Consider the following 23898-nt stretch of genomic DNA (forward strand, 5'->3'; position numbering starts at 1 on the left):
ATGATAACAAAACATTGGTGTTGGAGATGTTAAATGATAAATGTAACAACATATTTAATCAATGAGATCTCTTAATATTAAAAAAAGAGCGCAAATTCAACAGTGTTGTACTGTAAACAGTACTGTAGTACATGAAGGAAATCTGTCTGCATGACTTTTGGGCTTAAGTTGTAAGAAGTAAAATACAGAAATCTGTTACTTAATTTCTTTGGAGTATAAATGGCCATGGAGAAGGTCTTGCTGTACAAGTTGTCCAACAAACTAAAAATGCAGTTAAAAGTCCAAAATTAATGTCGTCCTTCACATTATCCTAAACCATCCAATGGGCCAGATTGGAGTCTCTGTTGGGGTAATTCTGGCCCCTGTCCCTTAGGTTTGACACCCCTGATCAAAGTCTGTGTTGGTTCTCAGTCATCAAGGCCGTGGTAGTCTAAGGAGTTTGGAAAAGAAAGCAACTGGACTTATTCTATAAGTTTGTATGAACTTAAAAATTTATAGATGGATATAAAAACTAAAAGAAAATTAGTAATAATAGTTACATCTTCACATTAGAACCATGACAGTGATCATTCTGTAAACTTTTACTGTTGGTACTTTTCACTGCTTTGATTCCAGGGTTTGGATAGACTTTATTAGAACCTATAGTGTTTTTTTTTTTTTTTTATCACACAGACGACATTACCTATCTTACTGTTCTTCATTTGCTGCCAGAACCTGTATACTCCCAGCACTGGCTCTTTCATGTGAAACTGTGCGTTAAATTATGAAGTGAGTAACTTTTGTGTGACAGCTTGGTGGGGCTGTAAGTAAACTCGGATAAGGAAAAGGTATTCAGAATATGCTGAACTTGTATAATAGTACAGGCACCAAGGAAAAAGAACGGGGAGTTATTTGTGGGAATACCAATCATTTAAATGTATGTTTGTTTTTTCGAAGTTGATGTTAGTAAATAATAGTAATGTTAAGATAATGCGCTAGCTTGTATTTAGTCTCTCTTGGTGGTACTATTGCATTTGTGCTGAAGCTTGTGCATGTGCATACATGCAAACTGATGCTTACACATGCTAATTTAAATAAATGAGGAAGAAATGCAAATATGACAATCAGCTTGTTAAGTATCCAGCAAAGAGACTTCAACTCCACCATCTTGGACCTCACAGCAGGTAATGATTGTTCCTGTTCTACTCATCAACTTCAGCATAGCAGCATCACGTCATCACCTACACTAGGTTCTGGCTAGAGTGAGTGCTCACAGCAATTAAGATGGTGGAGTTTAAGTCAGAGATTCAAGACAGCTAAATGATACAGAAGACTGCCACAACAGCAAACTGACCTACCTGGCAGTAAGGAAATGCTATACTTTAAGAACTGTCAGTGGAAAGATTGAACTTTCAAAACTATATCAGTTTTAAGGCCATTGTGTAAATAAAATAAAATAAAAATATACTTGGGTGGCCATTAGTATACCTGAGTGGCAAGTGTATATTTGGAAAATACTGCTCGCTGCCTCCTTCAGTCTGTGTCCTGTTTATTTGCTAGGCAGCAACTTTGTTCTGTGGCTTTGCTCTTCACAGCAGTTAAATATAATGGTTTGTTATATTTTGTAAATGTCAAGAAAGTTTATAAACAGTACCTTGGAAAAACTTGTCAATGAAGCAGGCTTATGTTTTCCAGCAGCAGTATAAAGCCCCAAGGGCTGGGCTATTGGTAATCACCAGGCAACTGACTAACTGGCTGTGTCCTCTTTAACCATCTTAAAAGTAATCCCTTATTGTGCTCTCTATAAAGACACTGTTATTTATCAAGGCAGGAGCACATGTCAATTTGTATTACTCAACAAAAATTGGATATTGGAAATACTGAGTTTTTCCTTATAAAATAAAAAGAATAAAATAGGACTGTGATTTTAAACAGCCATTTTTGAAGTGGGGTTTAAGTTATTCAAGTCTAAAATGCATAGACTTCTGTTAGGTCAGGTAACACAGGTTTCTTAGCCTTGACAGTCACTCCCAAAAGACTGGTTTTGAGCCAAAGTAAACCTTTTATAGACGGGAAGCAGTGTAAAGGTCTTGAAGTTCCTGGAGCGAATGAAATGTCTTAAATCTTCTTCTTATTAACATGTAAAGTTGTAACCAACCTTCACACACATTTATATAAATCAGTCGGATTAGGTGAAAACCAGTGAGTTATAGTGTATATATGGATAATGCTGAAACCTGTGAGCTACTATTATTGAACAGGATGGCTGTTTCGTATGAATGTGGCTGCTCTGAGCAGAGCATTTGGACTCTCTGCAGCATTATGTAATCCCCGACCTTCCACTTCCCTTTTCAAAGCCAGTGGTTTTTGGCAGGCGTGTGTTTCAGCATCGGGGGTGACTGTTTCGACCTGTGGTTACTGTATGCGTGATAGCAGTTTTAAGGGGGGGTTAAGTAGTTGAGAGTTGCTAGTTTCAGTTTGATGTCATAGTCCAGATATTTCCCAGCTTTTCTCTTCTCTGTGTACGTGTTTTTTGCCAGCAGTTTATTAACAGCCATTATCAGCCAGAGATACCTCATCATATCTGCATGTGTTCTTGCAGTCTGCATGTCTCCTTTCAGGGCTGGCTGCTGCAACTGCTTTAATGGATGGATGATGCAACTCCTCTCTCTTCTCCCTACCAAGCAGCTGAGAGTGTGTGTGTATTTCTTTTAGACAGAGAAAGACATAGAGAAGGGGATGTCGCTGAATGAAGCCTAGGCTGGATGTTTGCACTGCAGGGTGGGTGGTTGCTAGGCAATAGCAGTGTGTTTGTTTTATTTTTAGAGAGAATCACTGTGGGTGAACATAACACGTTTGTCCCTTTCTCATAGCACGTCTAAGTGCTTTTTCTTAACATACAGTACATTAAAATACAGGCTACACAAGAGTGGAAAATATGAGCTTAATTTAGAAAATCTAGTTGTCATAATCACGTAGCAAGAAAGCAGTTTAAAAAATGTCAATGGCATGGTTCAACTCCTCACCCTAGTCATGAAATCTAAACCATCCTGGCGTATTTATAGAGTATCTTTTTCTCGCACATAGACTATGACACTGCACGCATGCGCAGAGCAGACACAAACGCACACACACACATACGTGAAACCAGCTGTAGTCACTCCTTGCACGTACCAACCTTTTTTGGGCACATGGCCATCACGCTGTGTGTCTTTGTGTGTGTGCGCGAGTGTGCGAACTCATGTGGGAAGTAACACCCAGTGAAAAGTCAATATGCAGTCAAGGCTCTTTTGATTTTTATAGCTTTTCATTGATTTCGAGATCTCGTGAGTGTAACACCAACCATGCGTTTTGTGAATCGCCCCATACTGTAGCAGTTGCTCACATTTAGGTCTGAATTAATTCATGCGAAGAGAAAATACCAGAGAAAAGTAAAAGGAAGGTTTTGGAGACTGTAGTGGGTATCATGATCTAGCCACCAATTTTCATATTGGTATCCCAGCTACCATAGGGCGAGAGGCAGGGTACACCCTGGACAGTTCACCAATCTGATGATCTTTTTAGTATGTTCTTATTTTTAGACTAGTCAGCTATTGTTTCCTTGTCTACTTTAAATAATTTGTAAATTAGTTGCTAGAAACGTTCCTAATTTCAACATTAGAGGTATTAAAACATATCCAGCTTTTTTTAGTCTCAATAGCAGTGCGTTTACCTTGGATTTGGCCTGAGTGCTGTGCCAGTAGTTAATTGGCTTTATTCCTAGTTATGATGAAGACATGGGGATCATTATTAAATGTTGAAGGCTTTAACTAAATATCGTTTAGTAAATGGACAGAAGAACAAAAATTGTGTTGATTTAACAACTTTATTTGCACTTTCAGCTTAATGTGAGAGTCTCTCTTGGGTATTGCTGTCATTTGCAGTTATGCAAGTTTTTTTCCCTTCTGTTTGCCCTTTAGGTAAGGGTGTAAGTGTGTGTACTTATTTGACCTTTTCACACACAAACAGTGAACAGTTATGTCAGTTATGTTGACATTTCACTACATTACTGGAGATTTATTTATGGGGTGTATTAACTCTTCACAACTGTCTTTTGGGTCATGCTTATTTTTTCAACAGTCAGCAAGAGTTACCAGAGTTAGGTCTGATGACTTCTTCATGAACATGGACATTTAACTAGGGACAAACAGCTGTTTGTCTGGTGATTTGGATCTTAGTTTCAGAAGGGTTACAGCCCTACTCTAAGTGCAGTAAAATCTTTGAAGGACATGTCTTCAGCACAACATTATAATGCAGCTTTCCCATTATTTCCAACTCACTTAATCATTCTTTGCCATTAAATCGCGATTAAGATTGAAGTACTGTAATGTAGCAAACCTCAAATAACTGCTGACCCTTTGTAGTGACGTAGCATGGTTTCTCTCATGCTCTGTCATTTACCTTTTATAGGTAGTAAACTAGTAAAAGATAGATTAGCAAAGTATAGACTTCAAATGAATCTGCTGTTTTCACAGCTGGTGTGCTAACAGTATAGGGTTTTCCATCAGATAAGTTGAGCCCGACTCAGCTGTTGCAAAAGCAACACACAATGTCCTTGGCAAGGTACAGAGATGACAAAAGCTTGTACATTTCTAGTAAATTGCTTCCTAATGAGCAGTCCTACAGTTTCTCTGCATTTGTTGCATCATAACATAGCATACTTGCTAACTTTCCACTGCAGTAAAATCTCTCCTGAAATCGTGGATACACAGGGCCTTGAAATGTTAAGAACTAATGACGTCTGCCCGCCTGACGCCACTGGCTTTAATAATTAAAAGGCTGATTGTGATTAACTCATGGACAAAGAGGTTCTGCGGTTCTTTTTAAGTGAACAAGGTTTATGTTGAGGAAAAGACCAAACACGACTCAAAGTGAGATTTAATTCAGCTCTTGGCAGCAGAGAATCTATGCCCTGCTGATTCAGTAATGCCTCTCCACTTCCCGACAACAAGTTAACTAATGGTATTAGTTACTGTGTGTTCAGAGTGAAAGAGGTTCTGTGTGCTGGGTGAAGCTTCCACAGTGTAATCCTCGACTCTGTGGTTCCTCCTCAGCTATCTTTGTCTTGTCAGGATCTCTGGCTCTCACCCTCCATTGAGTAATTAAAAGCTTTCAGTACTCACGGTATGAAGCAACCTACTGAACTACTGACATCAAAAACCGGTGATTTAGAGAGATTTATAGTACAAAGCACATTATTATATGCACTTTAGAATGTTGTGTTCTGTTATAGAGATGGACCGATCCGATATTACGTATCGGTATCGGTCCGATACTGACCTAAATTACTGGATCGGATATCGGAGAAAAATAAAAAATGTAATCCGATCCATTAAATATCACGAAAGCACCTCACAAAACTTGCAACACCCCGTAACTCACCTCAGAACGTTAGCACGTTGGAGCAGTATGCATCACGTGATAGAGCGGCTGTGGCATGCGGGACCTGTCGGTGGTCTGGATAGCATGTGGAGCTTCGCTAGCAACCCGGCATTTCATCTCCGATAAAGTTATCCCGAGAGAAGTAAAGCAAGTGTGTAAGTCCATCTCTGAATGTTTGTAAAGCATTCCTGCGTTAAGCTTAACAAACGACTGCCTCTTCTTGCTGCTACTTCAATCATGAAACTGCTTAACGATCAGCTGATCGGCTTTTCTGTCGCGAGTCCGTGACTCTAGTTTGCTTTTGGCCCACTTTGCACCAGAAAGAGGAAACCAGCGGCTGAACAACAGCAGCACGTTTAAGCTTGATCAGCTATTGTTAGAATGTATTTAATATTACTTTCTACTCGAGGATCTTTTTCTACGTAGCTGACGCTGGTAACTGTGCAGGGGCGGATCTAGCAGAGTTTAGCCAGGGGGGCCGATAGGGCATTAACAGGGAAAAGGGTGCACAAAGACATACTTTTCTTTCTTATTCTCATTTAAAATGTCTAGCTTTTAATAAATAATTATCTGACACCCAAAGTTTTAATTTGATGTAAAATGAATAGAAGTCAATTACTGTATATAGTAACTATTAAGTCTAATATATATACCCTAGTAAGCTATAGTACTTTTTCCTTTGGGAAGGTACCATCTGTGCAGTCTGCAATTTTGTTGAAGAAAGATGTTGAATCTATTTAATATTTCTTGAAAAATAATTGATTTCTGTGCATTTTTTTTTTCACACTGCATCAAATTAAGGTTGATTACGTCGATTAAGCATCATGAGGTGGAGCGTGAGGGGTGGTTCCCTATTTTTTATTTATTTATTTTTATTGTTGCTGGGAGTTGGAACTCTATTAGTTAGGTTGCTTAATATATATGCTAAGTACTCTTTAAAATACCAGAATAGGGAGGATGGTGTAGGTTTAAGTTTATTAGATTGATCAGTATTGCTGAACTATGAAATATTTTTTTTTGCATACAGGTATAACAGAATAGCTTTAGTGTAGTTGTTGTTTTAAACTTGAGTATGAACTTATACAAAATGCAGCAAGATATTTAAAAAACAGTTTTGTTGATTAAAAAACACTATATCGGATTCATATCGGTATCGGCAGATATCCAAATTTATGATATCGGTATCGGTATCGGACATAAAAAAGTGGTATCGTGCCATCTCTATTCTGTTATAGAACTGCCAAAGTTGTGATCTGTGAACTGAAAATGGCTTTTTATCAAACGTGTACAATAAGATTTATAAATGCAGTCATTAATTGTTTATTTCAGTATTGCTGTTTTCTAAGCATAGTCTGAACAATTCTGGATTATTACATTTTACAACATGGGAGTTAAAGTTTAGAATTTGGAACTGACGTGAAGACCTTCAATGTATAGTTTTTTGGTCAGTATGTGCAGTTATTCATATATGATAACATGCATCAACTTAATGAGTTTATCAGTGCAGAGGGTTTCCCACACAACTGGAATACAGTTAGTTCTATATATCTTTGAACACTAACATGTTCCAGTTATGTACATGGACATAATGTGTAGACTCTGTAGTGCACAGAACCAAAATTAGTAAAAAGTTGTCTCTGTCCAAATAATTATTTTCACAGGGTGCACACGTGTGTGCCAACGCGTTCTTAAATTATCTATAACAAAAATCCATCGTCTTATTCTTCTTTTGGCTTCTTGCTAGTGTTTACCACAGTTGATCATCTGCCTCCATCTTGGGCAGTTATTTTGGTTCACATGTTGATTTGTTCAAATCAAATTCAAATTTTATTTGTCACGTACACAGTCATACACAGTACGATATGTAGTGAAATGCTTGGACAACTGCTCGTGACCTAAAGAAAAAAAAAGGAATAAGATAGGAAATAAATATGAAAAATTAAAAAGGGTAAATTTAACTAGGAGGGAATAAAATATAAATTAAGGTTAAAAATGAAATAACTGTACAACACAAATTAGAATGAAGGGTAAATTTAACTGGGAAAGAATAAGATAAAATATATAAATTAAAGTTGAAAATAAAATAACTGTACAACAAAATACACAATATAGAACTATATAAGAATGTATGAAGAAATATAAATAAATATATACACAATAACAGCAGCTGTACAAGTATTAACTGGAAATGAAGAATATAATGTCCAGTGTTGTGCAATTTGGAGAAGGTCTTATAGCGCCCTTGCTGATGTAGCCATCTCATTTTATCCAAGCTACCTCGTGAGATTGAGGTAGATGATCCGCTAAACAGCCAAATGAAAATGAAACAGTCTATCCAATCAATAGACATTATGGAGAAGACATTCAGTGATATTGAGAACTACCACAATAGTTGCCTAGTCAGTTTGTCATTAGGGAAACTGAAAGGATGAGTGGAATGTTTACTATACAGAAACATGATAGAATTACTTGGACTAACATACCTTGGTCGTTACCTATAGGAAAGTCTATGTGTGGGAGCACTGGCTATAGGTCTAACTCAAAAACTTACAAAGTTGGTGTTTATGGTGTGGTCAAAGTTACTGACTTTGTGCAAGAGATACTATTTTCTTTGTCTTTGCTGTTTATAGTGCAATGTTTACTGAGTTGTCTTCTTCTCTTCCACTCTCTAGCTATAGGCAGCAATGGGTGCATTCCTGGACAAGCCGAAGACGGAGAAACATAGTGCCCACGGTGAGGGCAATGGGCTGCGTTACGGCCTGAGCTCCATGCAAGGCTGGAGGGTGGAAATGGAGGACGCCCACACAGCTGTGGTGGGTCTTCCCCATGGACTCACCGACTGGTCTTTCTTTGCTGTCTACGATGGTCACGCTGGCTCCCGGGTGGCCAACTACTGTTCTGGTCACCTGCTGGAGCACATCTTGTCAGGAGGGGCTGAATTTGCTTCAGGACCCAGCTCCGTGGAAGGCGTGAAAGACGGCATCCGCTCTGGCTTCCTGAACATTGACGAGTATATGCGCAGCTTCTCAGACCTGCGGCAGGGCCTGGACCGCAGCGGATCAACGGCAGTATGCGTGTTGCTCAGCCCGACCCACCTCTACTTCATTAACTGCGGTGACTCACGGGCTGTGCTTAGTCGAGACAGCAAGGTGGGCTTCTCCACCCAAGACCACAAGCCCTGCAACCCACGTGAAAAGGAGCGCATCCAGAATGCTGGCGGCTCAGTCATGATCCAGAGGGTAAACGGTTCCCTGGCTGTGTCCCGGGCCCTGGGGGACTACGACTACAAATGTGTGGATGGTAAGGGCCCCACGGAGCAGCTGGTGAGCCCCGAGCCTGAGGTATGTGTGTTGGAGCGGGTAGCCGAAGGAGACGAGTTTATAGTCCTGGCGTGCGATGGGATCTGGGATGTCATGTCCAACGAGGAGCTGTGTGAGTTTGTCCATTCACGACTTCTGGTGTGTGACGACCTTGAGAAGGTCTGTAACTCAGTGGTGGACACCTGCTTGCATAAGGTAAGTTGTTTCTCATATATGGTGTACATTTAAGGTGAAAGTGGGCAGAAACAGAGTTGTTTTGACTAGTTTTACTGATAGGATTATGATTTTAAATGCAAAATTTTACTTTAATGTATTTCCATGGGGCCGAGCTGTATCACAGTTACAAATGTCTGAAAGATTACTTGTTGCATGCAAACCAACAATAGCTTGGTGAATGTGTAGGTAATAATCTGTTTAGAAGGCTGATTTGCTCTGGTGGGAAAGTATTTGAAGACTATTTACTCTAGTATACCAAATGTCAGAGCAGATCTGGTTATTAGAGTAAATCCAAAAGCTATTTCTGAGGGTGTCAGAGAGACACGCATCTTAAACAATACTGTTTGAAAAATGAAGACTGACTCCAATTGCAGCTGGTTGTCCTTGTTTAACTCTGAAGACTCAGTGAGCTCAGTGTAGCAGCATATGAAGGAGTTTCCACTAGCTGTAGGCTCCAGTTAAAGTGGCCGTCCGGTTTATGCTGGAATCTCCAGAGCAGAAAAAAAGACTACTGTTGGAATCTCATCCTGCAATCTTAGACTCAGACTATCTGATAAGGGATTATAAAAACTTCTGATTGATTTGGAAACAGAAGACCAGGTCGGGGTTAGCACTGACTAAACTACCAAATATGAGAGAACAATTGTCCAGAAGTATATGGATGGTGTCATGCCCCTGATGGATTTTTTTAAAGTGCTAAATGAGTTGTCAGAAACACTTGGACAGCAGTTCACATGCCTGGGCACCTCGCCTAAGTGAAGTGTATTTGTGGGAAACAGCTGCCACTTTTCGTAATAGAAATCTAATGCCATATAAAAAGACCAAATATAGCATATTAAAGTAAAAGATGGACAACTGCAGCTGAGTGTAACAAAAATAATACACATCTAAATATTTAAAATGCTTTATGTCTCACAGTGAAAGACAATGTGATGAATAATGCACTGGTGCTTTAAATTCTCTCATTATCCAATGGCTTTAGCAGAATCTATTAGACTATTACACTCTGCATCACTTATTTTGTGTCTTGGGTACTCCAAGAATCAGTGAGTGCACAGCACCTTGGTTATTTTTACCTTGCTGTACGCCACACGCTGCTATAAATTTCCTCCACTGCAGCGGCTTTTGTGATGTATGAGACACTGTACACTTACAGAACATTACTGTGACCAATTGGAGTTTTACAAGGTAATGACAAGGTGGCTACCCATTTGGTTAAAGGCCAAGGAACTGTGTGTGTCCTATAAATGCCAATTAATGTAGTGTTTTACACTGGCCCTCCAGCTAAAGAAACGCATTCTTCATTCTCTCTCTCCAATCTTTGCTCTCCAGGGGAGCAGGGACAATATGAGTGTGGTGCTGGTGTGTTTCTCTGCGGCTCCCAAGATCTCAGAGGAGGCTGTGAAGAAGGAAGAGGAATTGGATAAATACTTGGAAACCCGTGTTGAGGGTCAGCATTCTGAACACACACAAACAAACCTGCAAACTATGACTGTATGATTTTGGGTTTGCAATAATTCTTATTTTGCCTTTAAGGACATCCCTTTTCTTTACTTTTATCTTTCAATAAAAGCCAACATTCACTCACCACCAGGCTGTGAAGAGTTTAGTATGCTTATTCAGTCCCCCCCCCCCCCCCACACACACACACACAATTTCTAATTAAAGTTCAAGGTTATGCACTTAAAAAACAATTTGCTAAGTTTGGAAGCTCAGAAAAACAACTTTCTCTAGCACAAACATAATAACAAAATTTAGAATATGTACTGTATTTATTATTGTGTTCAACAGCACAGTCTTTATACTGTTGTTTAAAAAGAGAAACATTGCTATTTATCTGTCAGCATCTTTCTTGTTAGTATTTAAACTGTCACGTCTGATATGTTGCGGTTGAAACTTGTGGTTGGTTTTTGTGAAGTGTTTAGTTATAGTTGAGCCTGTTTCTAAAGGTTAAGTGAAACACACAAGGCCACATACAGTGCTTAGGTGCTGTCTATATCTATATAACTTCGACATAATAAGTCTTTTTTAGGTATTACAAATATTTGAAGTCTTCTACTGAGTGCCTCAGCAGAAGGCAAGCAGGGGTTTATCTGATTTACTATGGGTGAATTCTCAGCCTTTGTAGAGAAAGGTGGTGGTTAAATTCCAAAAATGGTGTATAACTTTCTGTATTATAGCTCTTGACATCTTTCCATTTGTCTGTAGAGCTTATGGGAAACTGTGGAGAGGCTGGAGTCCCTGACCTGGTATCTGTCCTAAGGAGCATTGCCTCAGAGAACATCCCGAACCTTCCTCCTGGTGGAGGCCTGGCCAGCAAGTAAATATACAACAAAAATCTACTCTTTCTACACTTAAAACTTGTATATAGTTATTATTATGAGGCTTGAAAATTTGAATAGATTCATTCCATAGAAATTTATCGGCAGAATGTTAACACTGTGCGATGAACTAGAAGTTGAATCCTTCGCTCACAAGTCACAAAAAACAGCTTTGTTTTCATAGCACATTTCTTATCGCCGTTATGAAGGGCAAGTAAAGGGTTATGCTTTGGAGTGCCATGGTTAGATCTGATCTCACCATATTTCTGGTATTTTGTGATTACTGGTATTGTTGATGTAAAATCAAAATCTAACCACATTTAACTGAATTTAACAGAGATCTGTTCACAGAACTTGTGAGGAGTCTTGTGACTGCTTTTTTACCTTCTCTCTAGTATATAGCTAATACATGCAGCCTAAAATGTCTGTCAAAATACAGCTATTAAATATAGCTATTAAAGTGCTCTTAAATTTAAGTTAAAATGATACATTCGATTACCTGCACCATCACACATCATGCAGGTAAAAAACACGTTTTTATATACATGGCACAGTAACAGAAACTTTATTAACACAGGGGTCAGGCAGCTTTGCCAGAAAGTAAGGTTTTGTATTCTTATATTGCACATCCTACTGGTTAATGTTAAACACATTTCAGGTTTAGAAGGTGGAATAGTTTTTACCCTTCAGCCAAAATGGCTCATGACAATGGTTTTGTCGTCGCCTCGACAGGCCGAATGAACACCTAAGCTTGTGAATGCAATAACTTGGGAATGGGGAGCGTAAGATTTTCAAATTATTACCATTAAAAATCTCTCTTTGAGTTCGAATCTCAGTGACGTCAACGTCAAGCCAGAGGTCAGGTTGTCTGAAAATGTTGTATGGGATGATTTTTAATTCATCCCATAGGTGCAGCTACAAAAAATCTCAAACAAGTTAAATTCCCAGTAACCTAGACCTCAAGGTTAGAGGTCAGTCCCCTAGGATTTTCAAGTATATACCATAGGTGCCAGTATTTTTTTATAATGCAGCACTTCACAGAATCAGTCCCATACGCCACCTTATATATTCAAAGATGCCATTTATCCACCTAAAATTCCCAACAATTTGTAACTGAAGACTCCGCCTTTACGTCAAAAAAGCAACAATTCTTATTTAACTGCTCATTGGTCTAAAGTGACGCTCGAGTTGTGTCGTTAAACACAGAGATAAAACCTGTTCTTACATTGTATTACTTTAGTAGGTTGAATACGCACTCCCTTATCGCGCCTGCTCATTTCTGACCCGCTAATTTGTGCTGTCGATGGATGGTGTTAGTCATTATTGAAATAAATTGGCTGCATCTTTGCTTATGAACTAGCACCTTGTTAGTAGAACACTTGCAGAACTTTCCTCTCCCATCTCATGCTAATTTGCCCCATCTTGTAAATCTGGCTCTTTGGGTTTATAAGCAGTCAATCTGTTTGATGTGTTTTTAGCAACATGTCTTACTAGGAGAGCATTAGATGTATATAATGACCCACAAGTTAAAATAGTCTGGGTTGATTAAAGATGTGAAAAGTTTTGATTTTTTTCATCAAATTCAAAAGTGTATATATTGTTTATGTTTGGGATTTATCCAGTTATACAAGAAAAGCCTTTCAAGATTTGATGACGATAAAACACTGAGAAACGCAAGTGTCTGCATCCTTTAGTTGCATCCACAACAACTTTGGATAAACATTAAAAAGCCAACACATGCAGAAAACACAACATTAACTGACTGCACACATGAATGAAGAGATTACAGAGTGTCATATGCATGAATGGTGAATTCTCTAAAGTTGACAAAGTCGCTTTTAGCTCCATTAAGTCCTCAATCAATATACATTTACTGAGAGCGAACAGAAGCTGCATTATGTCGGTGCTGTTTGTCTCCTGTAAGCAGGAAACTATGTGTTGTTTGTGTGTTTGCAGGCGGAGTGTGATCGAGGCTGTGTACAACAGGCTGAACCCTCACAGAGAAGAAGAAGGGGTGAGTTAACCTGTCTCTGAACTCTTCCCCGCCCTTCACCTCTTCAGCCTTTCACCCTGCCTCAACATAACCTCATAAACAAACACCAGCCCAGACAAGGACACTCTTTCTGTGTGCCGCTGTATGTATGTGTGAGAGCGAGAGAAAATGAATGTGATATAAGTGTGAAAGAGGGCGGAGGATAGAATAAACGGAATAACCTTGACAGGTTCAGGGAGCCTCAGTTGACTGCATTCCACGTTGAAAAGCACTGAAGCTCCAAGCGTCTGTTTCTATTTCACATTTATCATCGAAATGGGATGTATAATAAGACCTCGATAAACCTATTGAACCTCTCAGCAGCGAGCGCATATCCTTTAAACCATTGATTTCATATAGTTAATGCTTGAAAAATGCACGTTTGGGGGGGTTTTTGTGTTTGGAAACCTAGCAGCAGAAAGTCATTCAAAAGAACCTGCTAGCTTTATTTGTTACATTAAATATTTACTTCGTGTTACTGATATACTCGGTAGTCACAGCTTATTTAAGGTGGATTCTCGTTACTCTGTTTCATATACTCAGTGTGTGCACTTAAACAAATGCTTGGAGGACATTTAAAAAAAAGTTTTATTCACCTCATCGGGAAGCCATACTTCTGCAAAGCACTGAGTGATTAGATCTAGAAAGATATTTGAACCCAGATTTGGTTTTGATACTTTCCTAAAATTCAAGATAAGGTCTTCAATCAGATATTTATTTGTGAACATACTGCCTGAAATGTCCAGTTTTTGATCTTTCTCACAATGTTAAAAAATCCCTGCAAAAAATTCATAGATCGAAATCCAAAATTCTAATTTTAAGCTAGGCCTAGCCTCACATCTTGTAAAAATATAATTCAAATCTGTGTCTAAATTTTGCAGAAATCCTCCCAACAGCCGTATCGATCCCAGAGAGGCCTTAGGCTTTCTTACTGTTTTCTGTCTCATGTCTTTTTGACTATGTGGAAATCGGTGTAAATAAAAAATAAGATTAGAGATATTATTCTTCTGTTACATAGAACGGGTATGCACACGGCTTACGAAAACAATGTCAGGATCATCTGTGCTTTAATTACCCAATAATTAAAGTACCCATGCTGCATTGTGCTCGCTGTGTTTGTCTAAGAAATCTCAAGCCAAAGATTATGTAAATTAAGTTGAATTAAATGTTAACACTCCCTCGGCATCATGATTCTGCTCAAAAATATTGATTTGTCTATTCAAGCACATTTATATGGGATGTGATCCTAATGTTCTTTAAAAAATTAAAACCCACCTCAGATTTAAGTTGTCATTTTTTAATTTTGGCTCATTTTGCACCTTTAACCACAATGATTTGGTCAGATAGGGACTTCCACAAAGCCATCTAATCTGGATAGCACAAAAGTTTTTTGTTTTGTTTGTTTGTTTGTTTTTAAGGGCAGAGTCACAGATTTTTTTTCTTAGCACCTTCTATAAATAAATGTTTTAACGTTATTGCAGACAATCAAATTAAATCATACAACTGGGCTGATTTTTTTTTTTTTTTCGGGTAATTTACGATATGTAACACCGCACCGTCACTATTAAGAGATAAATAAAAAGAAATGGTATGAAGTATTTACAGCTGCAAATAATATAACAGCAACTGGAAACGTTTTAAACTTCAGCACTCTGTTTATACTGCAGGAAATGGATATGATGTTAGAGCAGAGAATCCCACATCCAGCATCTTTTAAGGAAGGCTGCAGGCGTTTTTACAAACATCTTCATTCTGAAGACGAGATCAGTGTCAGGTCTTGAACGGCCCACCAGGGTGAATGTGAAGAAGTGTGTGCATAAATGCATGGGTGTATTTGTTGTATTAATGTCAGTGGAGTCTAGCCTTGCAGGCTCTTTTCTTTGGGCTTGTGGGTACTGATGAATTCCCCCTCCCCTCGTTACACTACACAGCAAATCTCACAAAGGACTGTTGGTCAGAGGGTCAGAGGTAGCGTTTGCATGGGCCTGTCCGTCTGGTGCAAGTATGTCTCTTGATGCTGTGATGCTGTTGTGTGGTAGATGTCTGTGTGTGTGATGTGCCGCTGATTGTAAGGTGATATGTGTGTGTGTGCGCGTGTGTATATAAATATATATATGTGTGTGCTGGTGTGTGTTTGACAATGGAGCGTGCCTGCAGAGTCTGACCCTGGCGTGTCACCTCAGGCCTGTGCGGGGGGAGAGGAGGAGGAGGAGGAGAGTGAGGAGGGAGGTGGCAGCACGGCAGCTCATCTGCTGGAGGCTCTTCGGCAGTTCCGCATGCACCACCGGGGGCAGTACCGCTCGGTGTTGGAGGAGTCCCTCGCTACCTACCATCTGCGGGGGGAGAGTGCTGTTGAGAGAGCAGGGGAGAGAAGGAGGACGACCGACGACTGTGACAACCAGGACGAACCCGCCTCCCCTCCCTCTCCCCCTTCGCCCCCGCCCTCACCCGCCATTGCAGAGCTGGAGGCCAGCCAAGACGAGCCCATCCCAAAGTCTGATCCCTCCTCTGACTGACCACCTGCCTGTATACCCAACCACCCTCTCATCCATCCTATCCCAGAGCTCTAGTGAGATGTGCTATGACCTCTCCTCCTCTGTCCTTCATCGCAGAACTTGAATGGCCACGTCCAGCTTTGTATTTGAATAATTCATTAGGAACAACAAAAAGGGCTTTTCTGTCCATTCAAGTTCTGTATCTGAGACATACATATATATATCTATATACCTTAGATGTGGACTCTTTGATTTTTCTTCCTTTTTGTTTCTTCTGACCACTTTGGCTTGGATTCCCAAACTTAAACTTGATCACAGAAGCAGATTTATTAACTAATTTTCATGGTAAACAAAATAAAAATGTAACAAGCAAAAGTGGCTAGTGAAGCCAAAGTGAACATTGCACTCTATGGCTTACATTTATCAGTATTTGCTTCTGGCTGACCCCACCCTCACTCCCACCCTTAAGCCTCACCCCCACACCTTCATACAGTGGAGGAACTGACAAAGAAAACACGAGGAGACATTCTGAACTGCAGCTGTGCAACCTTTTGCACTGTCTCCAGGCCTACTCCATCTACAGACTCAGAACACACTCTTCTTGTGTTTTTGTATGTGTGTTTATGTGTGTGTCTGCATGAGTTTGAGTGACCGAGCAAGAGCCCAGTAATCACTACTGAAACGTGTGTTTCTGATTGCTTGCGATACTTGACAGTTACACAGTCCATCAGCTGCTCAGCGATGGTAGGTTGTTCAAACCAGTCTGGATGCAAATTAAGTCTTTGCAGCTTCCACATGATTACATAAAAAATAATAAATCGCTTGATACTGTTGTTGGTGGGGTAGAGTGCGGTGGGGGTGTAAATGTTCAGACTCAGGCTCTTTGAACAGTAGAAAGCAAAGTTATTAAGTGGATAAAATTTTGGTGCCAGAGCAGCAATTATAGTTCTCCCTAAAAATGTTTAGTCATGCACTGAGGTGTTTTTGTTTGTTTTGTTATGTTTTTACAGCAACACGCGCATAGCCACATTATCTTAAAATGCTAAGCACTACATTGTATGATGCGACCTACATTTGTACTAACAGCTGTTTGATTGGATGGCGTGTTCACAGCTTAGCACTAGTATTTTAAACTGGAAACGTGGGCCTTACTAACAGAACGTTAGCGTTAATTAGTATAACCTGTGGAACCATAGACTGTATATAAAAGATGAACGTAGTTCCGGGTCTGAAAAGTAAAGTATGTAGAAGTGCCATAAACCTGGATTCCTTCTAATTCCCAGCAGGGGAGAGCGACTCCTGTTCTATACATTTAAAAATGCACTCCTACTTATTGCTATATGACTCCGTGGAGGCTTTATGGTCTCAATTTGTAGTTTCAAGTCATATGTAATACAAAATTATGCTCATTTTGTAAATTTTGGTCCCAATTCAGGTCAAAAATGTGGATAAACCAGTGTATGCTTTAGGGTGGGTCTACCTTCTCGCTTCTGTAATCCAGTTTGAATACAAAAACAGTAAAAACTCACTAACCAACGGGCGAGATAATGGTGGCTATCTTTTGTTTACAGTCTATGTTGCAAACCTATTGTTGGCAGTTTTTCCAAAGCTGCTTTTCACTGCATCGATCAGTGAAAGGCAAACTGTAAAAACTGGTAACTGCTGATAAGATTAGGACATGGGTGACATTGGGACTCCTCTGCTTTGATTACATCAGTTCTGTCAGTCTAAAGGTAGCACACCATGTGGGATGGCGACCACAAGTATTCCTGCCTTCTCGATCTTACCTTACAAAAGTGATACGTATACATATCGGTGGGACGGCTGATGTCCTACTGTTCACCTGTGGTGAATTACACTCGGACTACAGTTGATATGTTTCATGTGCGATGGCTCTCTGTCTGTATTCAGTTCAAGGTATTATTAATAATCAAGGTTTTCCAAGAGTCCTTTTTAGCTTTTGTTTAAAAACCCACATTGCAGCATATTATATTCCTCACAGGTTGTGCCATTGCCTGTACAGATCGAGTCAATCTTAAACACTTACCTCGATGTAAAAGATATATTGAAACTGACTGCTTGACCTGCAGGGTTTATTCTTATTCAGGTAGATGGAGGTTATTGTGAGTCTGTACAAGCCCTGTATTCTGGTAATGCATGCGCTGCACTTACCTTTTCAATATCTAAAGCACTTAACTATCAGAGGGGAGGTAATGCTAAACGGCGTACGTGCGTGTGTGTGCGTGCTCGCGCCTGTATGTATGAGCTGTATTTCTATGATTTCTATGTGGTTGTGTGGAACAGGTTAGTTCTGCAAATAAGAAATAAAAAGGATTTGAGGTATAATGCAATGATTTGTGTCAAGTGTCTCACTGTAAACTAACTGTATGTATTTATGTCTTGGGGTTTATTTTTTTCTATTTTTCGTTTAGGCCCTGTACCAAATCAGTCATCTTGCAGATCAGGGGTTCAAAGTTGACATTTTTCCATTCAGAAGTGATTGTTTTTCATGATTAAGCATTCCAATCCCAATGCAACATGGTGACATTTGATACAGGACTGTTCCCTGACACTTTTAGTAGACCTTTACTCCGTTTATTGTGTTGTGTATGTGTCTGTGTAGGCTGTGAAGTATTCGGAAACTGCTGAAGCTTCCTTGCTCTCCTCTGTCAGCTGTTAGCTCGAGCCTTGACCTCGTCTCGGCTGCTTGAAGACATTTTAAAGAGTTGTCTCCTTTAAAACAAAAGCAGCTCTCAGGTTTGAAAACTCAAACTGAGCGAGGAGCGAGAGGAAGCCATGTAGACTATAGGGACTCCATTCTCTCCATTCCTCCCCTGTTTTTCAGTCTGACAGCTGGCCTCGTGATTCTCCGCAAGGTGAGTCATCAGAGGTTCTGGTTGTGCAGGGGAATATAACGGCTTTCCACCATTAGCCATTCAATTTGAATATATTAAAAAAGGGGGGAGGGGAGGGGGACAGTGAGGTTTAAAGGTTTGCCATTATTTAAGGCTTCTGGAGCAGTTTAATTACTACATACAATGATAGACTTGACAATAACAACTCTGGCACACCTCTCTTCCTTTTCTTTCCTCACCCAGAGTGCCGGTGACCTGGATGACCCTTGGTAGCTGCGGCAAGAAACCCCGTCTCCTCCTGGTGATCCGTGCGTCCACTCGGGGAGGAGGAGTGTCTCTCCATTGCGCCATGTCTTTCTCCACTAAAAGAGGACACGTGGTGTGTGCTGGAGCGCGTGAGTGTGCGTATGTTGGTTGTGTGTGTGTGTGTGTGTGTGTGTGTGTGTGTGTGTTTGCAGCAGTGGGACAAAGACGATGACGAAGACAACTACTACACACACGCATACTGCTTTAAACCTGGAGGAAAAACCTGAATCACTTCTCTGAAAAAATATTTTATGAACTGAAGCATTGTGATGGTAGAGATGATTTTTACCATTGAGGTGTTTTTGTTTTTCTTTTCTTTTCTTGAATGTTGATGCCTGACTTCACAATGACATGAGGACCTATCGTGTGTGTGTGGTGCGTGTTCGTTTGTGTGTATGCGAGAGTGTTTGTGTGTGAGAGTGTTTCGAGGAGGGCCAAGAGGAGACAAATGGTGGATAAAGACTTTGTATGTAATTCTTCGTCTCCTGGACTTTTTTTTGTGCTCCTAGGTCTGATAAACACCTAACACATTTGCTTCTTCCCTCTTAAAAGACACAAACACACACACACACACACACTCCCTCTATCTCACACTGACACTCTAAACCATAAACCCCCCACACCCCCTCCCCTCTTCCACCTGTGCACGTATGTGATGTGCCACCTTCGCAGGGCACTGCATGAGGACTTTGGTTCTACATGTACAGCTACGTGGTTTTTCTAATCGACCTGGATGGACAGCCATTGGTTGAGATGGACTAAACCTGAGGGACCTCTGGACACTGATAGGCTCCTGAGGTTTGAAAAGCAGAGATGATTTGGATTTTATTTTTCTTGTTTTTGTTAGGTTGATGACAATGATAATCATGATGGGGAAATGGGAGGTTATCACTGAAGAGCCGCGGGCAAGTTGGACTCATGGCGTCGCGGTTGATGGTTTGGATTGGGGAGAAGGGGTGGAGGCAATTCAGTAGTCTCCTCAGTCTTCCTCCCCACCATGACGGTTGGAGGTGCACATGACAGCAGACTGTCCTTGTTTTTTTCTCTCCTTTGTTTTGGATGTTGTCCATGAGGTTACTAGCTGCTCGCTGTGTAGAGTGAGTGAACTCCCTGTTTTAACCCTGTTCTTGGTTCTCAGACTGCATTGGTAATGTTTGTATTGCTGTTGTTTGATTGCACTCACATTTGATTACAGAAAGCGTCTATATATGAAATAAAATACCTGCCAAGGATCCTGTGGTGGCTGCGTGAATCACTAACTGAAGTCACATCACTTTGAGTCTTGAGTTGTGTGTAGAAATAACATTTGTGTACCGCCAGAGTAAAACTAGTATGTAGGAAGTGGTTTGACAGAAAATGCTGAATTTGTCAGAGCTGGACATTTGTGCTTAAAACTGTAAAATTAGAGAAATGGGGAAGCTAAAGAAAGCATTGCACAAAATGCTGTTGTCCTTTTAAATAACAATAAAAAGACGGCATATAAAAAGTGTTTAAAATGGATTTAATCATTGAATTAGGCATATTAAGCCTAAAGCTATTTACAGAATGTTTTAAGTGTTCATATACACTCAGTATAGGAATGAATGTCTTGGTACTTTTGGACTTTTAAGGCTTTCTTTGAACTTTTCGGGGGGGGTGGAACGCTTACATAGCATAAATCTGTAGCTACTTTAAAAAAAAACAAGATTTGGGTACACAAGTACATATCTAAACTAACATTTGGTTAAATGTCTCTTAGCAAGCTGCACTTCAACCAGACATATTTTGGTTGAAGGTAGTCCTCCATCATTCCATCCTCTTTGCCATGTAACAGTACCACAATCAGGAAAGCAGCCCCAGAGCATGATATTACCACGACCATGCTTGACAGTTGGTGCAATTTTCTTAGGTCTGAACGCCTCACTTTATCCTCCAAACATGCTTTCTATCACTGTGGACAAATAGCTCAATCTTTATTACTCAAATTGTGAAACTTTTCTCCAGAAGGCATTTGCTTTGTCCATGAGGACAGCTCCAAATTTCAGTCGAGGTTGAGGGTGCTGATTTTGAAGCAGATTGGTACTCAGTCCATGATGATGTAACACTCACTTCACTGTGGATAGTGACACTGGTGTTTCTGCAGTTTCCATTTTTTTTTTGCAGATTTGAGCCTCACTGGTTCCTGTACAACCCAACCATGACAGTTTGGGTTTTCATCCACACCTTGTTAAAGTGACCTTCCCAATATGTCACAGTTCTCTTTAGATCTTCACTGAGCTCCTTTGGACTTTTGAATTGTTCTGAGAGTTGGTCATTTTAATGACCACTGTCCAACTGATCTTTTTTATGCTGGCAAAAAGAAACTACCAGTTGTAGTCATACTAAAAAGGTGAGCGCATGTATATATTTGAGCCCGTGGGGATATTTTAGACCATGTGTGGATTAGAGAAAATCTCGACTTGTGCACTCAGTTCTTGTTTTTAAAGTCATTAAAGATGTGCAATCCTCGGGAAAAGAGCAGTTCAAAGAAATTGTTAAAATTGCTATGACATGCATGCCCATGATGAGTGTATGTAAACCTCTGACCACGACTTGCATACTGTAGATTATACAACCTTTTTATAACGCCACAGAAAAGTTAGAACAGAGCAAACTGCGTCATTGCCGATGGAATTTGTATGTCTTCAGTATAAATGTTTGTATACTCAGTGCTAATCTTGTCTTGTCTCTTTTCCACTTCTGGATTTGCAGCTGCTAGAACAAACATTAGACAACTGATCTGTTGCATTTGTAACCTACTTATCACCAACAATAACTATCTACTATGCTTTGATCTGGTGACAAACTGAAGCGATTTCCACCTCTCCTTTATTAGGCTATGGGTAATCTTTAATGTTTAAATGCATGCAGTTTAAAGTTTCAGAGCTCTAAGGTGCTATTGTCACATTAGACACAATCAGCTTACTTTGCAGCACTGGATAGGTCCCAGACTTTCAAGGCTAATGCAGAGAGACAGAAAACCATTCACAACTACAACCAATTAAGAAGCACCAATTAACCAAATATCTATGTCCTTGGACTGTGGGAGCATCATCATACCACCTATGATAATTCTAAGGAACTTGGAAAGAAAGCAACTGAACGTCTTTAAGTTTCTTGAGATGTTTCACCTCTCATCCAAAAAGCTTCTTCAGTACCAAACGGTGGAGAATCACAGGTATTTAAGCCAAGTGGGAATTGTCCCTTTAGAGGGTTGTTGACCCACTATTGATCATGTGACTCACCACATGAGCCAAGGTGTGATAAAAGGCATGGGTCCTTATCAGCAGAGGTTTCGGGTGAAGCCATTGCATCACCCTATTATGTGACCCATTGAGATCACCTGACACAAGATCTGAATGGGGGTTGAGGCGCCTAGGACGGGATCTTAAAACTGCATTGTTAGGTAGCAAACAGTATCATAAGCCACCCCTGCTGTTCAAAGATGATAGTTTCTTTCACTCCTCTTTGAAACCATCTGTCTTCTCTGTCCAAAACGTGAACATTGGCATCCTCGTAAGAGTGACCTTTGTCCTTTTAGATGCTGATGTACAGACGAGCCTCGTCCTGTCGAGGTGGCTCTTCTATGTTGTGCCATGCATTTGTGGAGTAGCTGTTTGGCTTTTGGTTTCTCCAGTGTAGAGCACTGAGCACTTTAGCTTGTGTTTGGGAGTTTGGTCCTTGGGATGAACCAGGTTTTGTCCGAGTGTGTGGCTGGGTCTGAAGTGAAAATTCTCCTGAGTTATTTTTCTCCCTAGTTGGTGCCTCGCCTTCTTTCCTGTGCATCTTCCCTGATCTCCTGAGCTGGCTCATATGAAGTCAGTCTTAGTCCTAGCTTGGGACCTGTCTTTAATGTGCTTTAAAACCAAGCAGCAAATTCTGAAACTCAGTTGTATAAGGCATACAAAGCCAATGGAGAGAATCCAGGATTTGAAGGATGTAATGCTGTTTGATGGATTTTTAACCAGCTGGAAGTGAGAATGATTTTTTTTTAATGCTGTGTACTTGTGTGTGGCCTTGTGCAGACTGTCGGTATATGTGTAATCTGTTGATGTTTGGAGCACACTTTCACTTTATAAACAGACGCGACTCAGGCATTAAGAAACCGGTTGCCTGTTTTCAAACATCAAAGCTTGTTTGGCGTCACATTTCCTTCAGATTCAGTTTCTTTCAGTAGGGTTGGTACTACAAAGCAAGTGAGGCATAGCCAGGTTTTCTTTGCAATTGCTGGCTCAACAAACCCTGATAATAGGTATCAGGATGGTTGGTTATTAACTTTACCTTTTGTACCAAGAGTTCTGCTTCCGTGCTTAACGTCCATAACTCAACATGAAGCTTAAGTCTTTAGGCAAGATGCTAAATTACTGGTAGCTCAATGATGCTGTTGTGAAATTTGACCTCTGACGTCTATCAAGTACAGACGCGACTACTTTAGTTATACGGGTAAAAGTAGGCACTATTGTCTCACAGCAAGAAGGTTCTGGGTTTGGCCAGGCTTTTTCTGTGTGGAGTTTGTATGTTCACCCCATGTCGGCATGGGTTCTCTCCATTTTCCTTCAACAGTTCAAAGTCTGTGGCTCAGAGACTGCAAAGCATTGTCAGACTGAGCACTCAGAGCAGGCTAAAGCATGAGCTTTTGGCTCACAGGGATTACTTTCACATAGGCCGACCTCAGTATTTAAAATCCTGGCCATGTTTATTATGAGCATCTACAATCTAACAGTATCTATGTGATAGAACATAAGACGCGTAATAGCACACGCTTTATCAAAAATGTCCGCCTTGACAGCACCACACCTCCCCGACACACGCACGCTACCCTGTCTAATCTGTCACTCTGTCATAATTTGATCATAATCCCTAATCATAATCACATTGTATCTTAAAGGTGTTCCCAATCTGGAGTGGGATTATGGGATTGCAGAACATGTGTGC

General features: G+C 40.2%; 1 protein-coding gene across 2 annotated transcripts in view; it reads left to right on the plus strand.

The window, feature by feature from the left end:
* ppm1bb (protein phosphatase, Mg2+/Mn2+ dependent, 1Bb) overlaps nucleotides 1-20177 on the plus strand; it is a 28204-nt gene extending 8027 nt beyond the window's left edge. The window contains exons 2-6 of one of the 2 annotated variants that reach the window (XM_085466590.1): nucleotides 8073-8915; nucleotides 10269-10386; nucleotides 11145-11256; nucleotides 13214-13271; nucleotides 15473-18876. In XM_085466590.1, the coding sequence (XP_085322716.1) occupies nucleotides 8085-8915; nucleotides 10269-10386; nucleotides 11145-11256; nucleotides 13214-13271; nucleotides 15473-15805 (1452 nt within the window). In that variant the 5' untranslated portion in view covers nucleotides 8073-8084 and the 3' untranslated portion in view covers nucleotides 15806-18876. The other variant, XM_085466592.1, reaches the window with a different exon arrangement.
* Nucleotides 20178-23898: the final 3721 nt, after the last annotated feature.

Source organism: Copadichromis virginalis, linkage group LG8, assembly GCF_057382275.1.
Source record: "Copadichromis virginalis isolate Kocher_CV1m ecotype Utaka linkage group LG8, C_Virginalis_male_GT1.1, whole genome shotgun sequence".
Lineage (NCBI taxonomy): Eukaryota > Metazoa > Chordata > Actinopteri > Cichliformes > Cichlidae > Copadichromis > Copadichromis virginalis.